The 23,012-nt window shown below is 38.8% G+C and overlaps 1 protein-coding gene across 1 annotated transcript in view; it reads right to left on the minus strand.

Moving 5' to 3' along the window:
• DIAPH2 (diaphanous related formin 2) overlaps nt 1–23,012 on the minus strand; it is a 709,361-nt gene that overhangs the window by 382,845 nt on the left and 303,504 nt on the right. The window contains exons 21-22 of the mRNA XM_087813361.1: nt 13,783–13,884; nt 962–1,201 (exon numbers count right to left, since the gene is read on the minus strand). Coding sequence (XP_087669487.1) covers nt 962–1,201; nt 13,783–13,884 — 342 coding nt within the window. The remainder of the gene's footprint in view (nt 1–961; nt 1,202–13,782; nt 13,885–23,012) is intronic.

Here is a 23,012-nt window from a genome sequence, read left to right on the forward strand (position 1 = left end):
TCTTGCAGGCCTTCCCCTCAGTCTGTTCAGCTTTCTCTCTGCAACCGACAGATCTTTTCTGAATAAGGTGGATTGCTCTAGCCTAGAAAGGGACATATACGATCACTTCTGTGCTTCTCTCTTGTTATTGTTGTTGGTTTTTTTTTAAATATGTCTTTATTGATTTCAGAGAGAGGGATGGAGAGGGAGAGGGAGAAAGAGAAAAACATCAATGATGAGAGAGTCATTGATCGGCTGCCCCCCGCACGCCCCCTGCTGGGGATGGAGCTCGCAACCCAGGCCTGTGCCCTGACCGGGAATCCAACCACGATCTCCTGGCTTCTAGGTCGGTGCTCAACCGCTAAGAGACGCCAGCCAGGCTGTACTTCTCTGTTTCTTTGTTTACTTTTCATAAGAATTGAAATCTCAAAAATAATAAATACTATGGAATGGCCTGATCCAAACAAGAAGATAATTATCACTTGATTTTTAAAAACTTTTAGTAAATGCACTAGACACATCATATAAGCTTAGTAATTCAACACTACTCAACTATAAAAAGTATTATTTTCTTAGAATAAGCCAAGCACATTCAAGAAAAAATTTCTGGCTGTTCACTGAATTTCCTTCATCAAATACTTTTTGGAGAGGCGTAAAATAAGTAGAAAGAGATTGAAATTCAAGATTGCATCTGTATTAGAAAAGCAAATTTTCTTGATCTATAAACTCAACTCAGTAATACCTGATCGGAAAGAGTCTAGTACCATACCACAAAGGCATCTGCACAGCCACTGAGATTTTACTGCAACTGAAGAATTACTTACCTGTTTTAATTGAGATATCATTCACATGTAAATTTCACTTTTTAAAGCATACTTTTATGGATTGTACACTATTGCTATTCAGAACAGACCCCTCACAGAAGAGACTGTTGTAAAGAAGCATTATAAAATGTAATAAAGAAATAAGAATGTTATCTTACCTTGCAAAGAAAATTGATCTTAAAGCCCAGAGACTGCGCATTTCTGGAGCCCGAGTTCATATAGTTCCCAACTAAAAGAACTAACTCTAAAAGCCTGTTAAAGCTTTCACTTTTCTTCAGTTCTTCACAGGCAAGAGTTACCGCTATGATGCTTGGTTTGATGTTGTTTATATGTTCTTCAAATGTGAGCTTGAAAAGAATGCTGTTGAGACGAGGCTGCAACATTTTCACCGAGCTAATCTGTAAGATAAAGAAGGGTCTATAAGAATATATTTAAAGCCTGGTATTTCTCTCTCTAGTGGGGATAATTTTATAGACAATACTACAAAGTTTCTGCATAAAATGAGTTTTCCCTGGGTTTTAAAAAATATTTTTTGCTTGATTTAGGCATTTCAAAAGAATATTTGTATGAAAGTTTAAAAACCAGCTGTTCCATTTGAAACAAGTTAAGTCATCCATGGGGCATTAAGATATTATTGAAGCTAAACTTGCATGTTGACTGTATAATCATCAATAGCTGACTGTATTAGTCATCAATAGCATTTAAACTGCCAAAACTCTGTCCCTGAGGTAAACTATGAAAATTTACAAATATGAAATTGAGTCGAGTGAATAGTTAGGTCACAGATAAAACATGTACATAATGAAAGAAAATATTAATAGAAACACATTTCCTAAAATATCACCTATTAACATGCTGCTTGAAATCAGAGGACTAGCTCTTATAAAGCATTTAGTAATTTTTAAACCTATACTTTCTATTCATGAAATATATTAAAACACTGATATATGCTCTAAAGAATTTCACCTATTTCACAGAATGTTGATGTTAAATGATTAGGTTATGGTAAAATCATATGAACTTACTTTTCAGTACATTATTCAAGAATTCTATATTGGTTTTCTTCAAAACATTCCAACTTAGGTTAATTATTTGTTTCGTAGTATTGGTGCACATTTTCTAGTGCCTTTGGTATAGCTCCTACAATAATAACTTTTTCTAGTCTTTAATTTTCTGTAACTCCAGGTCTTTTTTTTTTTTTTTTTAAATGTTTTTATTGATTTCAGAAAGAGGAAGGGAGAGGGGGAGAAAGAGAAAAACATCAATGAGAGACACTGATCGGCTGCCTCCTGCACACCCCCTGCTGGGGATCAAGCCTGCAACCCTGGCATATGCCCTGACCGGGAATCAAACTGCGATCTCCTGGATCCCAGCTCTATGCTCAACCACTGAGTCACTCCAGCCAGGCAATAACTCCAAGTGTTTAAACTAGTTTTCACTCAATCACCAAATGAATTCTGGGAGAGAGGTAAGAGGAAAGTAGACACACATGAACGTACACAAGCACACACACAATGAAAAGAAATTATTAACGATCCTAATTTTATTTATTTTGTGCACATGTAGCTTAGTTTCTTGAATACAAATGCCAGGCACTCAATAGGCACTAAGGTATCTGTAGATAACAGGAAATAATATGCAACATAAAAGTCCTTAAGCCACAAAGTACCCTTCAGAAGCATCAAATGAGCTGTGGAATAGACCGTATCTGCTCTAATATGGAAGCAAGGCATAGCCCATCGCTTTTCTTCTTTGAAATGAACTTGCCCATTAACCATGGTGTCTGCCTCTCCAAAGATTAACCTTTGCCTTCTAGTAATCCCCCTATATGCTTTCATGATTTTATAGGCAGATGTATCAAAGTATGCTTGGAATATCTACCTGTTTCTATACTTATGTAGGTCTTATCACTTATCACTTGCTTTTTTATATGATCAGGGTAATATTCAAATCAGCCTACTGTTTCTTTAGTGCTCAGATGGCAGGTATAAGACGCACCACCTTCTCAAAAAAGTTCCCAATATTGCCTAAAACTCATAACCCAGTCACTTGAAAACTACAGCTAGTGATAAAAGCAGCAAAGGACTCTAAGTGGGTAAGCAGAAATTAAGTGCTAAAGATGCTCATTGAAGGAACAGGAAGCTTGAAGTTCTTACGACTACCATGTTTAATTAAGGCTTCACAACAGAGGAATACAAATGGATAAAATAAACACAGAGACAGGCATAGAGACAGAGATAAAGACAGAGATAGAGAAAGAGATAGGGATAGATGCAGAGATAGAAATAGAGACAGAGACAGAGATAGAGATAAAGATAGAGAGAACAAACTGGGACCAAGAGAAAGGTTTAGAGAGAACAAAAGGCTGTGAAAAAAGGCTTATTACAGGTTAAGAATATATGAGGTATATACTAGGGGTAGAATTTGGACCAAAGTACCTGAAGAGTCTATGTAAAGGCCACAAAATGAGAAGCTAACCACACTAAAGTCTATGTCTCCATGAAAGTGAAAATCTCCTGCCTGGCTGGCCTGGCTCAGCGGTTGAGCATCGACCCATGAACCAGGAGATTGCGGTTTGATTCCTGGTCAGGGCACATGCCCGGGTTGGGGACTCGATCCCCAGCCGGGGGTGTGCAGGAGGCAGCCCATCAATGACTCTCTCATCATTAATATTTCTCTCTCTCTCTTTTTCTCCGTCCCCTTCCTCTCTCTTGAATCAATAAAGATGTATTTAAAATAAATAAATAAAATTTTAAAAAGTGTTAATCTCCTCATGTGTGTTTGTGGGGGAATTTCACTAAGTTTTTCCGTATTTCTCTGCCTTCACTTATGCCTCTACCACTGTCTTCAAATCCCTCCCCACTTTATTTTTCCTTCCCTTTCACTGGTAACTGGCAGTCATTAGCACAGAAGCACGTTTTCCATACATTTTAGATATTTAAGGAATAGATTTTCAGTGTTCCTGATGGTTAAAAAAAAAGCCAGAGCTACTTTTACCAGGTGCTAGTCAGCATGTGCTGAGCTGGCTCACCAGGAGGGCCTTGGGCCCCGATCAACAAGAAATGTAAACCTGAGGCTGACACAGATTTTCAGTGTCACTTCAGTTCAGATACCACTTGTCTTCATTCATATTTTTATCCTTTTGGGCCTTTGTAGTTCAATCCTTGGCCCACAAAACCAGAGAGCACGAATTTATGTTTTTTTTAATACCAGCTCCAACGGAAATAACGTGACCAAAAAATATACTTGAATAATAATAATAACAGTGATGGGTATTGAGTGCTTTGCGCCAGACATTTTTCTAGAGAGTATTTTATTTTATATATGTTATATTATATATATAATTGATTCTGAAAATAACTGGGAAAGATTATTAGCATTAGTTTCATTCTAACGATGAGAAGAGTAAGGCACAGAAACACTAAGTAACTTGCACAATGTCAAATAGCATATTGAAGACCTAGAGATTTGAACTAAAACAGTTAGGCCATGGAACCCAGACTCTCAACCACTGCAGCACACTGCCTCTGGAGTCCTACTCGGAGCAGCACACTGCCTCTGGAGTCCTGCTGGGAGAAGTACGCATGAGTAGCTGCAACAGAGATGACTGGCAGGGACACCACTGGTAAGTCTTCAAATGGCCCAAGAAACAGCTGAGGAACCTGTGTTTCCAAGGCGTAGTGAAGATCAGTGCTCATTATCTACTGAATACACTGTACATGTTGTGTTCTGCTCCCTTTAGCTATTTAAATACACACTTTCTATTAGAAATGTTATCACTGAAAATGTGTTACTGCGAAATCAAGACCCTCTGGAAGAGGTGAAGCTATATTGGGTGCATCTCTTAACAGGGGCATCGAACCAGCACACATGGATCGTACTAACAGGATTTGGTGCAATCATAAGTGTGAATTTTTATGAACAGACCAGGGTTCGTTCATAGACAACAGCTGAATCTCCATTAGAGGATTTGGGTGCATACGGAAATGTCCTGGATAACTAAGCTTTGAAATAACAGAAAGCACTGAGCGACATCCCCAGCCACAGATAATATTATTAAAAGGCTCATGTCTCAGAAAAGGCACTTGAGTGCACCTAACTGATACAGGTAAATAAAACAAAAACTCAGCTGAAATGTATGTTTGCCTTTAGTTGTGGTCCCTGGCAGCATTTTAGTTGACTGGCAGCCATTGTTTTATAATTCAGTCCTTCAAGTGCTGAGGGATGCTGACCATGGTATCGTCTTATGTAGGGGATTTATGTGGGTGACAAGGTACTTGTCCATCAAATCGCATCAAGCAGCTATCATTTCTTTAGCTGATAGGCACTATATTAAAAGAATGTGCATTGACAGCTTTAGTGAGAGCAGCTACAAGTGGGTTATTTCCCCAAAGAGTTGGACACAGTTTATATATAATTTGAATTTTATACACTTTGCCACCTATAGAGCTTCTGAATACTGATCTACTGCCAAAGTACCAAAAGAAGCCAGAGAGAAACTGAAGAGGCACAAGTATAACAGGCACATGCGAGGGGGGAGGAAGGGACCACACACCACTCCTGCAGTCACCTGTTGCTCACCTTTAAGGCTATTTCTATTCCTTTTACACTGCTAAGCACTTCTCCAACTACCATCATATCTCAGCCTAACTGATCCTCCAGTCTCTTCAAAATATAATGTTAAGACCTCATTAGAATGAACAGATACATTTGCAACAAATCTACATGCATTATAAGGTGTTTTCCCCAAAGAGTTAAATATTAGGACCCACTGAGCATTGAATATACGGAATAATTTTGTATCAGTGATTATCCTAAAGGTCATAATGATGAAGTCACATAGTCTGGTGGATGTAAGTTACTCAGGAGGCAAAACTGCCTATAAAAGTTGTGAGCCCTCCTTCACTGCTGGTAGGAATGCAGACTGGTACAGCCACTATAGAAAGCAGTCTGGCGATTCCTCAAGAAATTAAGAATAGAGCTACCATCCAACGCAGCAATCCCTCTCCTGGGTATGTACCTGAAAAACTAGAAAACATGTGTTCACAAAGATATACGCACCTCTATGTTCACTTCAGTATAGAAACAACCAAAGTGTCCTGCGATAGAGGACTGGATAGAGAAGATGTGGGACATGTACACAGTGGATACTACTCAGCCATAAGAAATGATGACATACTGCCATTTGCAACAACATAGATGGACCTTGAGAGTATTATCCTAAGTGAAATAAGTCAGACAGAAAAAGCTAAGAACCGTAAGATTTCACTCATATGTTGGATATAAAACTGAAACTGGTGGACATGAACAGCAGAATGGTGGTTGCCAGAGGGAAGGGGGTGGGGGGTGAAAGGGGTCCTAATATATGGTGACGGGAGAAGATATGACTTTGGGTGGTGGGCACAAAGAGCAACATACAGATCTTGTAACATAGAAACCCACACCTGAAACTTATATGTTCATATTAACCAATGTCACCCCAGTAAATTTAATAAAGTATTATTAAACAAGAGAAAGTTGTGAGATCCAGACTCAATGACTGAGCAAAACTCTGCCTGCTAGTATAGTATGGAAACAGAGCAGGAACATCTGTGATTCGCTGCTCAATAAATAAGGTTCTTACACTCTTGTAACAACCACCTCCTCAAGGGCAGGGTTTCTCCTGCTCCTCGCTGCGCTTTCTGCAGTACACCTAGTACGTGGCCTGGACAAAATAATCCTAGTGTGCCTGCTACCTAGACTCAATGGCAAATGTTTGTATATTAACTGTCAGGAGAGATAAGAGCAATAGTTAATCTGTAAAACCAGGCTTTGGAAAAATAGAGTGTTGGAAACTGACTCTCTACCAGAAAAACAATGCTGTGTTGATAAAAAATATTTTCCCCAAAGATAGTGATATGTGGAAATGATGCATCAACAAACATCTACGCATCTGGTCTGAAACAGAGCACAGTAACAGTGTCTGTCCCAAAAGACATTGTCAACTCAGAAGACTCATACTAAGAATTTGAGCAAGAATTTCAAAACATCCTTTTGAAAATAACTGTCTGAGGCCAAGAATGGCCATCCAAGCATATACCGTGTTGCTACACTGCTGAATTAGGGACTACTGACATATGGGCGGAAGGGGGAAACTTTCGATTTTTTAAACTTAATGAAACGCAATCAATAGCAAAATTGATTGGCATACACAGGATTAATATGAATATTCAGTTTTCAGATGCTTTTTAAAGCTTATTTTTTTGCGAAAGCTGATGCAAGTAAGTTAATCCCGTAACAAATGGATTATTATGAGAACTTAATGAAATGAACAAGGATAGGAATGCGTGGATTTCCCAATGAATCACCACGAGTGTTCTTTCAGAGGATCTCAGAAATGATTAAACAAGCTTTTTCTCAGATAAGACGAATGCACATTAGAAGTAAGAGCTAGCATTCACAGTGACAGAACAAACGGAGAGAGAAACAACCAAGGCATTACATATCAAAATGCTGAGCACTGAATGCACGCAGATAAAATAAAGAAAACTGCGATTTTCCCAATGAATATGTGACCCTGAATAATGATTTAATATTAATGGAACAGAGGAGCTACAATTTGCCATCCAAAGTAATTGCCTTTGATGATATGCAGAAGGAAAAAAAAAAGCTTTTAAGAATTTCCTTTTCACCTGGTTAAGCTCTCTTGAATAGAGCTCATAAGCTCTTATGGGGCTTTAAAAAAAATTAAAAAGCGCACAGACTTTATAGCTGCACTTCCATCTATGGGCATAAATCCACTCCTCCCGCCTTAATATATTTGTGTAGAAAGAGGAGGAAAAAAAATGAAGTGTGCTGTCAGCAATATCACATAATCTGTGCTTTTCATTATAAATGTTTTTATGCACAAGGCTATCTCAATATCTTTTTGTTAGATTATAGCTTTAGAATATTTTAATTGAAAAAATATGGGTAATTTTTAAGTCAGAGAAACACGGTAGTGATTACTAAGAGAACTAATTATTGCCTTCTTTTTCTCAGAAGATGTGTTAGTTTAATAGATACACACAGTATGGGTCTATACTCAGTGCAAGACAAGTGGGAATTTCCATAGCTCTCAGGTTGGAGAACAGCTGAGCTACAAACACACTGCGAAGAGTCTAAAAGCTCCTGCTGGGGGTTCTAACTGGCAGAGCTTTCAAAGATCTGTGCTTTTCTTCCTGGTAAAGGTACAGCACAATTACAACGGTGTACCAGTGGGAAGCTATGCAGCCAATACGAACCCCTAAAGAAAAGAATTATTGATCATAGAAGGTGTGGGAACCAGCATATCCTTCTTACCAGGAGGTCTGCCTCCAGACAGAGGAAAGGTCCCTGGGTTTTTTATTTGTTTTGTTTTTTCTTCCTCTCTTTCTGGGCGTTTTTTTTTTTAACTTTGTACGTGTGAAATACAAGCAAGCCCAATGATATGGCTGCTAAGAAAATCCCAAAAAGTTTAGAGAAAGCTTAGCAGCCCAGTCGCTGTCTCAGATGAGTATATTTCTTTCAAAAAGTCAAAGCCAGATCCTGCCCCCTACCCCATGCTGCCAATTTTATTGGTTTTTTTTGTTTGTTTGTTTGTTTGTTTGATGGTGATGATTTTAATGAATCTGGCAGGAATAATCTCACTTCTGGCATATCCCTAACTGATGTTTTATCATCCAGGAAATTGTATAAAAATGAAAACTCTACAGGGCACTGGCAAGGGTTATACAAATAAAATCAGGAAAGAACATTTATTGTTAGAAAATGCAAGAAAAGATGACGACTAAATCCGTCAGTGTTATCAAGGGCAACATGGATAGGGAATTAGACCTGAAACGGTCCACTAGATTTTGCCTTTATGCTAATATATTCAAGAAACATTGATTAAGGATGTAGCATGTGAATAAATATGGCACATGCACTTCTTGCAATCAGGTGGGGGTTTACAGACTTTAGATTAAAAAACCTTGCAAATAAACACTTAATTAAAAACCATAATTTCTAGAAAGGGAGAGAAAAAACGTGCTGTGAGAGAATTTAATAGGGGGACCTAATTTTGATTGATAGGTAAATGAAGGTGTCACTGGGAGAACGCAATTTAAACTAGAGAGCGGCAGGAAGCCAGTGAGAGTAGCAGGGAGTAGCAAGCGCCACAGGCCAGAGGCAGGAAAGAGCAGGTAAATTAAAAAACACACATAAACAAACAAATGAAAAAAAACAACGAAAAATACAATGTGGCTGAGGCATAATGAGCAAGAAACCAAACAATAGGAGATGAAAGTAGGAGAGGTGGTAAGTTGAGAGAGGTGGTAAGTGGAGAGTTTATACTGTAGCCTTAGCACCATCGGGCACACTGACACTTCAAACAGATAAATAAATGACGGGGCAACACAAACGCATTCTAAACATGTCACATCGACAGCTTCGCCCAGACTGATTTGGAGAAGGGCGAAAGTGCCAGGGGGAAAACAAGCTACAAGTGTATCATAATGGTTAAAGGAAAGGATAATGCTGGCTTGGGCTACCGTGGCAATGGCACAGATAATGGGAAGCGAGTAGATCTGATGTGTATTTTCCATGCAATTGAGAGGTAATTAAGGGACTCTCGTAGATCCCTTTCAGTGCATTATTTATGGGAGGCTTCTGACTGCTGTTCATTGAAGGTGAGGAAGTGGAGAGCCAAAGGCTAATCTTTGAAAGAAACTGATGCTAGGAAAAGAAGAGAGGGGAGCAGGTATCAGGGACCCTTGGGGCCAACCAATGAAGGATTTTTATTCATCCAGCTACCCAGCTAGCCATTCATTCATTTTCAGGCACTGAGTGACTGAGGAAGTATTTTTATTTGTTTTTTTCGTGGAAAGAAGAGCAGGGTGGAGTCTGAAAAACTGAACAAGTAATAAAATAACAGAACTAAAGTAGTCAGGTGATAATAATGCCCCCAAGCAGAGATAAATAAATTAAGAATATACCCTAAGAATCCTGAAACATTAATCAGAAAGAATATATGCCCCCCTATGTTCACAGCAGCGCAGTTTACAATAGCTAAGATCTGTTAACAGCCCAAGTGTCCATCAGTAGCTGAGTGGATAAAAAAGCTGTGGGACATTCACACCATGGAATACTATGCAGCTGTAAAGAAGGAGGATCTCATACCATCTGGGACAGTATGTATGGACCTGGAGAATATTATGCTAAGTGAAATAAGCAAGGCAGAGAAAGACAAACATCACATGATCTCGCTTATATGTGGAAGCTATAGAACTTAATAAACTGATGAACAGAACAGATTCAGTGACATGGAAGCATAGATGAGACTGACGAATGTCAGAGGGATGGAGGAGGGCGGGTGCGTGGACTGGGATAGAGTAACCAAAGAACTTATATGCATATATGCACAGCCCAAGGACACGGGCAATGGTGGGGAGAGGCACTGGGGAGGGGGGTGGGACGGGTCATTGAGGAGAAAAAGGGACATCTGTAATATTTTTAAAAAAAAAAGCACTTAGGAAAGCATCTCGCGCACACGCACCAGTACAGAACAGTGGTTAAAAGCACTGTCTGTGGCATCAGGATGCCTGGGTTTGAATTATGGATCTACTACTTACTGTGTGACCTCGAGCAAGCTTCCCAGCCTTCCCTGGCCTCAGCTTCCTAATCCGTATTATGGAGCAACAGTCCCAGTCTCATAGGGTTGTGAGGAACATGCGAGATGCTGTGTGAAATTTGCTCAGCGTGCTGACACAGGAACTCCCCCAATACATTTTGGTTTCTATCACTAATTATACCATTGGTCATAATAAAATATCCCTCTTTCTGAGGCTTGACAGAGCATGAGTCAATAAAAGACATAGGCAGAGATGACACTGTAGGTAGAAGGGATACTGGAGATTCTGAAGCCAAAGGGCTCCTGAGAGATTAGGTTGTTTGTAGTTAAGTGAAAGGAGAGGGGAGGGGGGAGGGGAGAGGGGAGAGGGGAGGGGGAGGGGAGGGGGCGGGGGGAGCTCAGAAATGATACAGCCGCTATTAAAAAATGAAAGACCACTGAATAGAAACAAGTAAAATAACTGCTGAAGTGGCAATGAAAGTCCTGCTGAGTAAAAGCTAAAATGTCATAAAGAAACCAATTCGTTGCGTGCACCAGAGAGAACAGGGAGCTAGAAAGACGGAGTCAGAGGCGGCATGAGAATGCTGAGGAGCTCGGGTTTTATTCTATAAATCCTGGGAAACACCGGAGGTTTTGTATACAGATGTCCCATGATGACTAGAGATTTTTAGACGACAACACTAATTGTTTTGATGGGGGGAAGAGAGCAGAAGCAAGACAACCAGTTTGGAGCCTCTCTCGTTAGTGCAGATGATTCTACACATCTCCAAACTTGTCCTAAATGTAGGCTGCTGATAAAATTTGAGGGTTAAAGACTATTTGCGTAGATCCACGCCGAAGTGAATTGAACTTCGGCACTGACCAGGAAAAATATGTTTTAGCGTAATTTTCATTTTTACAGATCTAAAATACGCTATTTTTAATCTCAGGCTCCCTCTTGGGTTGAATAACTGTCCTATAACTCAATTCAATAAACATTTACCCATCATCTATTATAAGATTTGTCCTGAGCAATGCAAAGTATGCTTAGAAGACTGAGGCATATCACTGTTTCAAATACCTCTTTGCAATATATAAGATTACCTAAACTTTATTTGGCAAATACTGACTGATACCACCTTAGAAAATACACACAGCACAAACTACTTAGTGATGTCCTTGGAGTTTTGTCCACCAGGCATGTAGCTGAGCACAGGGAGAGTAAATAAGAGGGCCAGGTGACTCCATGTACACAGTGCCAGAATTATTTATGGTTATGTGCATAAACAAGAAATCTCTTCCATCTCCTATTTTGCTTTAAGTTCAGAAGGTATATTGCTTTTTATGTCCCCAAACTTCATTTCCACACTGTGGTACCAAGGATATTCCTCTTGAAGGACTTGCTTGGCAAACTAATACATCTTCCAAGATAAACTACATTCAGAAAAAAAATGGCTTCAGAGAAATTGTGTAGTGTACCTACTGTAAAACTCATCACCATCATGACACAGCTGAATTCTCAGATGGTACACAGCCCGGCTTCAATTACAATATGAATTGAAGCAGCTTAGGTTTTAAGTGTGGACTTTGGTCTAGTAAACTTTACTATTTAATACCACACTAAAGTGCTGCTATTTTAATAAATAATATCTTGCCAGTTCAGATTGACCTAAATCAAAAATGAGAGAAATATCTTCCTCAGGTACATTTACATGCTCTAGCTCAGCCCAAATATACAGTCTTGATTTGCTTTGCAAGGACTGGAAAGAACCCTCCTAGATCAGCGTATGCAGTGCCATATCTGAGAATTAATAAACTCTGAATATGGGCAAGCAGTTAATGCTCATGTTCAAAAGGAACATTCTCTATCCCGTCTCTCCCATTTTGACTTTAAACAGGATTTGTAAATTGCAAAGTACCAAATCAGGTCAATTCAAATATATTACTATTAAAAAGGGTATAAAATATTTTGGATGAAGCGGACACTGTGTTGGATTATTAGGTCTGAAGGTAATTTTAAGTCTTAGTAGGCAGATGGAAAATATTCAGGGAGCCAGGGGAAAGCTGGCAGCTGTACTAGAACTGTTTATTCCTAGAGCCAACAAACTTGCATTGCACACCTATGTCAAAAACAGCTCTTCCTTTGAGAAATGAAAGAAATCATCATGCCCTCTTTCCAATCATTTTTTGGTTGCAATTATTTGAATACTGGGTTTGGGGAGTACTTAAAACATGTAACTGTATTCTTTAATACATAATTTATAACTAGTCGTCTTTTGTACCCCTTAAAATGAAGAGGAAATAAGGAAACATAATGCATTTCCACAGTGACTTAACCACACTGAAGCACGATGAATATTCATGAGGTTCGCCCTCCACTTGAAACAGTATATTTAAAACCTTTAATCAATTAATGGCACTTGATAGGAAATCTAAAAATTCTTGTGCTTTTTCTAACATAATATATACCACAAAAAGTGTAGAATATTGCTAATTATGTAATTAGTACCCTTTTTTTTACTAGCCTAAATTTGGGGAGGATTCCATCCTCAAGATCTAAATAGAAAAAAAAAATCTAATAAAATAATATATACACCATTTTCCATATATTAATAGAATTAAATATCAGCACTGGATGGAGTTATTCCCATGAGATATTTGAAATATTTTATAAGATATAAAGATATAAAGATTAAGCCCTGGTCAGTGTGGCTCAGTAAGTTGGAGTGTTGCCCCATACACCAAAAGGTGGCAGGTTCAATTTCCAGTCAGGGAACATACCCAGGTTGTGGGGTTTTGTTTTTCTGTGTGTTTTTTTAAATATATCTTTACTGATTTCAGAGAGAGGGAGGGAGAGGGAGAGAAAGAGAAAGAGATGGAAACGCCAACAATGAGAGAGTCATTGATTGGCTGCCTCCTGCACGCCCCCTGCTGGGGATCGAGCCCGCAACCTGGGCCTGGGCCCTGACCGGAAATCGAACCATGATCTCCTGGGTCCTAGGCCGATGCTCATCCGCTGAGCCACACCTGGCCAGGCCAGGCTATGAGTTTGATCCCAGGTTGGGGTGCATGCAGGAGGCAATAGATCGGTGTTTTTCTCTTGCACTGATGCACTGATATTTCTCTCTCTCTCATTTTCACTCTCTCCCTTCCACTCTCTAGAATCAATTAAAAATAAAGAAATACATTTTTAAAACAACATATTAATTTCTTTATTTTTCAATACCATGGCAAATAATAATAAACAAGGAGTTCTTTTGCCTGACAGCCAATTTTATATCAATTATGCAGCTATACAGTTAAATGAAAGTCAGCTATTGAAATGTCTTTCTTTTCACTGTTTCTGGTGTTACCTCCAAGTTGAGCTTGTGGGCCCTTATGCTGGATACGTACCACAACTCCAAATTGCTCAGGCTCACAAAGGTCATCGTACTCGCTCTTCAGCTGTGCTAATTCATTCAGTGTCTTCTGCTCTGGAAGATGTTTAATGAGATTCTAAAACAATAAAAGTATAAATGGTTAGTATTTTATTATTAGAATTATTAAACCTGCACTAATAACTCTAAAAGTGATAAAATAGAATAGTAGATAAATTTCTGATTGTGGTTGTGTTCTAGTACCAGTGTTTCTACCCCTTCTTCCTAAAACCTTAACGAAAACATGAACTACAACTGAATGTGAATAAATATATAAATATATTGTGTTACTAATAACTAAACAGAAATAAAAGTTGGGACATTATTACTGAGTTTATAGAAATAAAAAGGATTATAAGAGGCTACTAGGAATAGTTGTATGCTAACAAATGCTAACCTAGAAGAAATGTCCAAATTCCTAGAAACACACAATTTTATAGAAATAAAATAAAATAATTTTTGGAAATAAAATATTTTATGGAAACATAAAGTATTAAAAGAGGCCACTAGGAATAATCAATTGTAGGCTAACAGATGCCAACCTAGAAAAATGGACAGATTCTTAGAACCACACAAACTACCAAAACTGAGTCCAAAAAAATTGAGAATTTCAGTATACCTATAACAAGTAAGGAGATTAAATCAGTAATCAAACACTTCCGAACAAAGATAAGCTCACAACCTAATAGATTCACTAGTTGATTCCACCAAATATTTAAAATATTAGCAGCAATGCATTTTAAACTCTTCCAAAAATATTAAGATGAGGGAAACTTCCTCACTGATTCTATGAAGCTATTATTAACCTGATACCAAAGCTGGTATAAGAAACTACAAGAAACCACAGGCAAAAATTCATTAGCGTATTAAAAGGATTGCACTCCACAACCAAGAGGGATTCACCCCAGTATTCGGGGTGGGTCAACATACAAAAGCCAATCAATGTAATACACCACTTGAATAGAACAAAGGAAGAAAAAAAAGCACATGATCATTTCAACTGATACATAAAAAATCTGACAAAAAGCATTTGACAAAATCTAACACATATTTCTGAGAAATGACTCCTTAAACTAGGAATAAAAGGAAACTTTCTCAACATGATAAAGGTCACATATGATAAACTCAGTTAACATCATACTCAAGAGTGATGGCTGAAAGCTTATCTGCTAAGATTAGCAACAAGGCAAGGATGCCTGCTTTCACCACCTCTATTCATGATAGTCTTGGAAGTTCTAACCAGAGCAATTAGGCAAGTAAAAGAAATAAAAGGCATCCAAATTGGAAAAGAAAAAAACTGTCTCTGTTAGCAAATGACATGATTTTATATGTAGAAAACACTAAATAATCCACCAAAAAACCCCACTATTAGAGCTAATAAATCTATGCAACGAAGTTTGAGGATACACAACCAGCACACAAAAATCAGTCAGTTGCATTTTTATGCACTAGCAATGAACAATCTAAAAGGAAATTAAGAAAACAATTCCATTTACAATAACATTTTTACAAGCACCCACAATGTGGTACCATTTCATACCCACTAGAATGGCCATTATCAAAAAGGTGGAGGGGGGATAACAAGTATTGGTGAGTATGTGGAAAGACAGGAGCCCTCATGCACTGAGGGCTGGAATGTAAAGTCATTCAGCCACTGTGGAAAAGAGTTTGATGGTTTCTCAGAAATTAAACACAGAATTACCATATGACCCCACAATTCAATCCCTAGGTATATACCAAAAGAACTGAAAACAGGGTCTCAAACAGATACTTGTACACAAATGTTCATAGCATCATTATTCAATAGCCGGAACATAGAAACAACCTGTTTGTCCATCAACATATAAATTAATAATATGTGGTGCATAAAAGAAATATTATTCAGCCCAAAAAACTGAAGTTTGTTACATGATGCTAAACCATGCGTGAACCATGAAAGATAGACACAAAAGGACAAATACTATATGAATCCACTTATATGTGGTATCTAGAAGAGATGAATTCTTAGGACAGTAGAATAGAGGTTCAGGGCCTGCGGACAGAGGGAAATTGGGAGTAACGGCTTAACAAGCATACTGTTTCTGTTTGTGATGATGACAACGCCTGGAAATAGCGGTGATGGTTGACCAACAATGGAAATATACTTAATGCCAATTAATTATACACTTAAAAATGAGTAAATGGTGCCCAGCTGGGCGTGGCTCAGCAGTTGAGCATTGACCTAGGATCTAGGAGACCCAGGTTCGATTCCCAGTCAGGGCACATGCCAGGGTTTTGGGCTCGATCCCCAGTAGGGAGCGTGCGGGAGGCAGCCAATCAATGACTCTCTCACCACTGATATTTCTATCTCTCTCTCTCTCCCTCCTCTCTCTGAAATCAAGATTTATTTTTTTTAAAATGAGTAAATGGTAAATTTTATGTAATAGATTTTTCCATATTTTAAAAAAAGAGTAGACAACATATATGAGTCCCAAGCCAATGGGAACACCTGTATCATGTTCTACTCTAAGTGCTCTTTTGTTTTCTTGATTTGTCTTTTCTCTCCCCCCACTCAATGCTGCATTTCCATTAAGCTCTAGACCTACAATGGTACCCACTGTGTAACTGATGAGACTAAAGATTTAAAATGTCATGTTCTCTGACTTAAAAGAAATACTGATATTGATATAACAACATACACCTATAATCAAATGAAATTAAGAACATCCATTGTTTTTCATCACTAATATCATTATCTTTTATAGAATAAAAATTTAAGTAAATACCAAGGTTTTATTTCCATTTTTTCCTGAATATTTTTGATGTATGCCAATTATTCAATTGTTTTGTAAGCTATTTCTCTGTTAATGGGATTTTTCCTTAAGTATGTCGTTAAGGAGCATACAGAATCAGTTTGGCAACTTGCATAATTTTTACTACAGGGAAACTAAATTAGAAAGATGAAGACCATTATTAAAATTACCAAAAAAATCAATTCCCTATATTTTGAATATTCCATCTCAATTTTATTTTACTTTTTTTAAGTTTTAACTGTGAAGAGAAGTTTAGCATGAATCAAGCTGGAAATAAAATTTTAGCTCAGAATGTGAAATGAGTTATCTTGTTTCTCTGCTAGCTACGGGTAACCTGTTAACTCATCTTCAGGATGCAAGCTCCATCTTTTCTTTCTCTGTCCAGCTGTATGAAATATTTAACACATTTAGTGCGTTTAGACGCAGTCTGATTCTGGATACCATTTTATGACTGAGTCACAAGCTTACTTAACTGCCAGTGCTTAGTAGGTTCCATTTGCAAATTAGGTTTGGCCTGTAACAGACACTGAGTAGTATTACACTACTTAGTGCTGAGTGAGTCGGCTACCTGTAGGATCCCATGTTACAAGTGGCATCGTAGCCAATGCTTAAATATACCTAATTTTTACATACAGATTGAACTTTATAGACAAAGATGTATAAGATGGGGCATTCATATGTTTTCACGCCCATCAATTCCTGAATGGAAGAGAGACAAAGGAGAGACATAGTGCTCCTCATTTCGCCCTACTCTCCTTCAGCGGCTAATCAAAAGCATGTCAAGAGAGAAAAGGAAAGAATATAGGTGTTCAAGGCAGTCTGAGACTAATGTGGACAGTGTGAGAAATCAGCTCGCAGTCTATTTGTGTGGTGGGCTAAGGGGCCTCCTAGGAGAGAAACCTCCTGCCTAAGGGAAGGGCAGATTGGATCAGAGGGCCGGGCTGGGCCCAGTAAAAAACCTTGCATTTTGGGAAGGGCTGGGGCGATTCTCAGTGCAGAATATTTATTTATTGGATGTGTATCTAGGTCTGGTTTACCTGCACAGTCCTGTGTCTGGGTGCTGTGGAAAGGAGATCCATGTGACGAGCACTGCTTTAATGCTCTCTAATCAAGTATGTTTAAAAAGGAGACAAGGGAAGAAACCCGTTTCTACTCTTTGCCACAGAACAGCACACATCCTTGGCACCTAGAGGGATTCAGCCCACACCAGCTGTGCCCCATGGGGAAACTCCACCCCTCTCCCCACAACTGCCCTAGGGGAGGGTTCAGAACGGGAAATGAAGGAAATTACCCTCACCTATGACTCGGAAGCTGACACAAACCTTGGGATGTGTAAGTCACTCTCTGACATACCTAGAAACATCTACTATAGGAGCTTTGAAAAGAGTTAAGGTCCTGCAAGAGCAAGAAAAATAGAGGTGAAATTATGTGGACTGGGCCAGTGTTTAAAATTTGTATTGCCCAAGGACTCTCTATTTTTTTTAAGTATGCTTTTTACTGATTTTTTTTTTAGAGCAATAGAGAGAGGAAGGTAGACAGAGAGAGAGAAAGAGAAACATCAATGAGAGAAAACCATCAATGGGCTGCCCCCTACTGGGGCCTGAGCTGACAACCTGCACTTGTGCCCTGACCAGGAATCGAAATGGTGACCTCCATGGGCTGCCCCCTACTGGGGCCTGAGCTGGCAACCTGCACTTGTGCCCTGACCAGGAATCGAACTGGTGACCTCCCGGGATGATGCCCAACCAAGCCACACCAGCCAGGACAGGACTCTGTACTTTAAAAGTTTTAAATACCTTTTGATTTCAGGTACCTTATTGATACTACCACTACATATATATATGCACACATATATTCTCTAAATAAACAGCAAAGATGAGTTCAGATGCCCTCTACACTGTAAGGGAAAAACTGCATAATGGCAGAGGCTAGAAACTGTAAGTTTTTAAATACAACTAAGAGTTTAACAAACTGAGTTAATAGGCAAACATGCGCTTCCATTTCTCCCTCTCACTGCTTCTGCTTACTACTGAGCAGTTTCTTTCATATATTTCAGGATTTGTGTTAGAATGATCAATTCTGGGTCAGTATAAAAATTTCACCCTTAAAAATGTCAATGAGCTGAAATTGTGAAGAAAACAACAAAGGGGAAAGCAGTAACTATGCCACCAAATGAGCAGATTTTTCTTCATCTTTTATGCATCACAAATTCACTTTTTGATGACTGTCACTGTTATCTAAAGGAATTTCTCCTAACAGACCATGGGCTTTTAACTACTTTTTACATTTCTGCAATTACTCTATAATACTTCCAAAACTTTATTTCCTTTAAATGTTAATTGCACACTTAAAGGTTAGTTAAGTAAAGGTATTGAACCATAATGCCCTTTCCTTCTTGCCAAAACATAACCTTTCTTTTTTGTCTTATATCTCATTAAGTCATTTTAGTAGTAGGAGAGCCGAGATAGGTTCACTGTGATTAAGTCTATCATTCCCCACATACATGGGTTTGTTAGAAAGGCAGAGAGAAAGATATGGCTGGGAGAGACTGGGAGAGGCAGCTGGGGTTTGGAGGAAATGGGTGTGAAAATAGACAATGGAGGTGACAGGCCCCTATGTGAGCAGGAAAACTTCAGAGCCCTCCAGGACATGGTCTAACTGGTGGCATTAACACCTAGATGAAGGAGCCTTATAGCTTAAAGATATATTTTTTGGGAGACATGAGGGAGAGGGTGACTTGTTCCTTGCCTAGGGGTGTTCCAGCTTAGGGGTATAAATCCTCTAAACTTCCAAATCAGGGCACTTGGTTCAGTCTCAGCCAGCTGAGCTGCCCACTCAAGGCAGGAGGTTCGGTTTTGGCCAGCTGAGTTGCCCACTCAGGTCCTACCTGAGTGTATTGCTTTCCTCCAAATAAATCCTCACCTGCTTTCACTGCTATTGGTTGTCTCTTGTTTAAATTCATTCCTACAAGCAAGACAAGAACTGTGGGCACAGTACTGTCTCTGACCAGGGATTATCTACGGCCAGAGACCCCCTTGACAGATTGGGGCCAATAATTCTTTTTAAAATTTATTATTTATAGCCCAGCCAGCATGGCTCAGTGGTTGAGCATCGACCCATGATCCAGGAGATCACAGTTCGATTCCCGGTCAGGGCATGAGCCCTGGTTGCAGGATCAATCCCCAGTGGGGGGGAGCGTGCAGGAGGTGGCAGATCAATGACTCTCTCATCATTAATGTTTCTATCTCTTTCCCTCTCCCTTCCTCTGTCTGAAATCAATAAAGATATATTTCATTAAAAAAGATATATTAGTTGATAAAAGGACACACAGGCCCTGGCTAGGTAGTTCTGTTGGTTAGAGCATTGTCCTGATATGCTAAGGTTATGGGTTCAATCCCAGGTCAGGGCACATAAAACAATCAACCAATGAATGCATAAATAAATGGAACAACAAATCGATGTTTGTCTCTGTGTATGTCTGTCTCTCTAAATAAATAAATAAACAAACACACACAAGCACTGAAAGCCTGATGAAAAAATTTAACCTTGGAATATAACAATTGTGTGTTACAAAGAGGGAGCCTTCAGAAACCCTTCACATCAAAATAAATGAATCTCCAAAATAGTGAATAGTTTAGTAATAGAACACGTATGCAATATGATTCCACTCATACAGTGTTTCAAGAGAGGCAAACGCTAAACATATATCTTAGGGATACATCCATATGTGATAAAATTATAAAGAAAAGCATGGGGGAAATAAGCTCAAGATTCCCAACAGTGGTTTCTTCCAGGGGGAAAAGGTTAAACAACGGGCTACATAGATATTGGTGGTGTGGGCACATACAGCTACATTTGACTCATGCTATATTTTGAACTGTACACATACAGTCATATATTAGAGAAGTATCCCAAAGGATCCTTTTGTGAAACTTAATGCAATCTTTTGTCCTCAGGTGTTCTTGATCCCTCTGGGAGAGTTCCCATTGTTGCCTTAAAACTTTACAGTCTGGGCCTTAGGCTTCTACTCATCTGACTCAGTTCAATATTGATTCCTTCTGTAGAGCCAGTCAGGGCCATTTTTCAGCTGGTCATCATCATCTACATAACAACTCTTCACCTGTCCAATGTCTAGACATACTCTTCAGTTCCCTTTTCCTCCACAGGCGAAGCAATAATCCCCAAGGCTTAAACTCAACTATTTCAGACTTTTCTTAAGGAAAAATAATTGTTGACATTTTGTGGACCCTTTCCAAATATCCCATAAAGAACTGTCAGTTGAGTTTAAACAGATGAGGTAAGTGACAATCCGATAATCCTGGACAGCTCTTATGCTTAGGTATTCATGTATACCATAAATTAAGAGGAGTTAGTCAAACAAAAATTGAACAAGTCCTACAACAAATCACAAATTTTGTTTGAAATATTTTCCCCTCGAAGCAGTATTCAAGTTATCTATGAAAATAGCTCATAAAGTATATTTGGCTCGGGGCACTGAATTTGTAACAGATATAAAACCATAACAGTCTTCCCTGCAATCCTCCAAAATTGATTGTTTTCCCAACTAGCAACATGTGTTAATGTTTATTTATAAACATTCATTGAGCAAATTTTACCACTACTCTACCATCAAATAAGAGCAATGAATTAGATTATGTATACACAGAATCTGGAATATACGCCAATGCCAAATTCCACAAAAATAAAATGAGTATTAATTATCATAAATATAACACAACATTTCAATATTCGGTGACCAAATACATTTGTTATCTCATAACTTGTTTTTGCTTGGTTAGGTAGAGTTTAGAGCTTTGGGGAATCTTGGCTTCATTTCAGATGTAGCCCCCCTCCAACCAGCCACTCCTATAGAGCTACTCACTCCATCATCAACTAACTATCCATCCTGTGAAGGTTGGCCTTTTTTTACGACACCTGGCCTGTCTGTCCTTCTGAGGAAACCTGGGCATAAGATAAGATAAGGGCAGTCCACATGTTCAGGTCTAAGGCAGATAACTGGTAAATACTGCCAAACTGCTGTTCAGGCAAGCTAAACCCTTTCCTAGACCTGTGGCATGTCCCCTGTCCAATAGGGAAGCATACCTTCCCACTGTGCACATCCCATGCAGCATCTGCTGTCTTTATATAAGTTCAGATGATCTTTGTGGATTTATAGCAACTAATAACAAAAGCTTCCCTATGTGTGCTACTCTTGGTCACCAACAGAAAATCTCTTCATCTAGAAGTAGTCCCAATATGGTTTCTAAAATTATATACAACATAAAACTAAGATATCCTGGACCTAGCGGCTACTCCCTTTGGATCTAGTGGGCCAAAAACACTGCTTGCATGAACCTCGGCTAATGGAGACCACCAATATTCCAGTGGCTGAAACACAATCCCCAAAACAGGCAGTTTAGGCCCAGGGAAACTGTGTAGTTTTCAGCTTCCAGTGCTCAAGATCTTTCAGAGCAGAATAACCTATGACAGAAATGTTTGGGACCAGCAGAAATACCCACCACTAATCATGATTCTATGTAAGTACTGCTTTGATACTATATGGAATCATTGTTATCTTCATAAAGACCTTTAGTTCTATAACAGAGATTGGGGTGGCTCTTGTAATTCTCAGAAATCCTTGAGAGATAACACAGATCTAAATAGTCAAAAAGGGGAAATCGCAGACCTGACACTAAGCTTAGCATGGATGCTCAACCTCTCAATAGGGTCCTACAGAAAGGGTCAGTTTAACAATTCCACGATTCCTAATTTAAAATATCACCAAATCATATGATATGGTAATATTTCTCAAATAGAACACTATATCATGTATCTGACTAGTTCTAAAAGAACTTTAAAAATGACTAAAATAGCCCGGCCAGGCATGGCTCAGGGGTTGAGCATCAACCTAGGATCGAGGAGATCACGGTTCCATTCTCAGTCAGGGCACATGCCCAGGTTGGGGGCTCGATCTCCAGCAGGGGGCATGCAGGAGGTAGTTGATCAATGACTCTCATCATTGATGTTGCTATCTATCTCTCTCCCTTCGTCTCTCTGAAATCAATAAAGATATATTTTTTTAAAAAAGAAAAGGACTTCAGGAGATAAGGAAGGTAGGTCTTTATTTGGGGGAAGGAACAACAATATGAGTTCTTTTTGGGATACTCTTTCAAGTGATGGTTGAATGTTCAAGTGGAGAGTTAATTATCTTTATTAAACAACTAGAAAAGGTGAGAGGTTAGGGCTAAGAAGATCTCCAAGGGACTCATTTATATTTGTGTTCTATTTGTTTAGCATTTTACAGTTTGCAAGTGATTTCAAGACTGCTCATATTTAATTTTTATAATAACCCAGTGGGGTCAGTATACCGTCACAACTTTAAGATTTTTTTTTATTTTTAGACAGAGAAAAGGAG

The sequence above is a fragment of the Miniopterus natalensis genome, chromosome X (genome assembly GCF_054644295.1).
Source record: "Miniopterus natalensis isolate mMinNat1 chromosome X, mMinNat1.hap1, whole genome shotgun sequence".
Classification (NCBI taxonomy): domain Eukaryota; kingdom Metazoa; phylum Chordata; class Mammalia; order Chiroptera; family Miniopteridae; genus Miniopterus; species Miniopterus natalensis.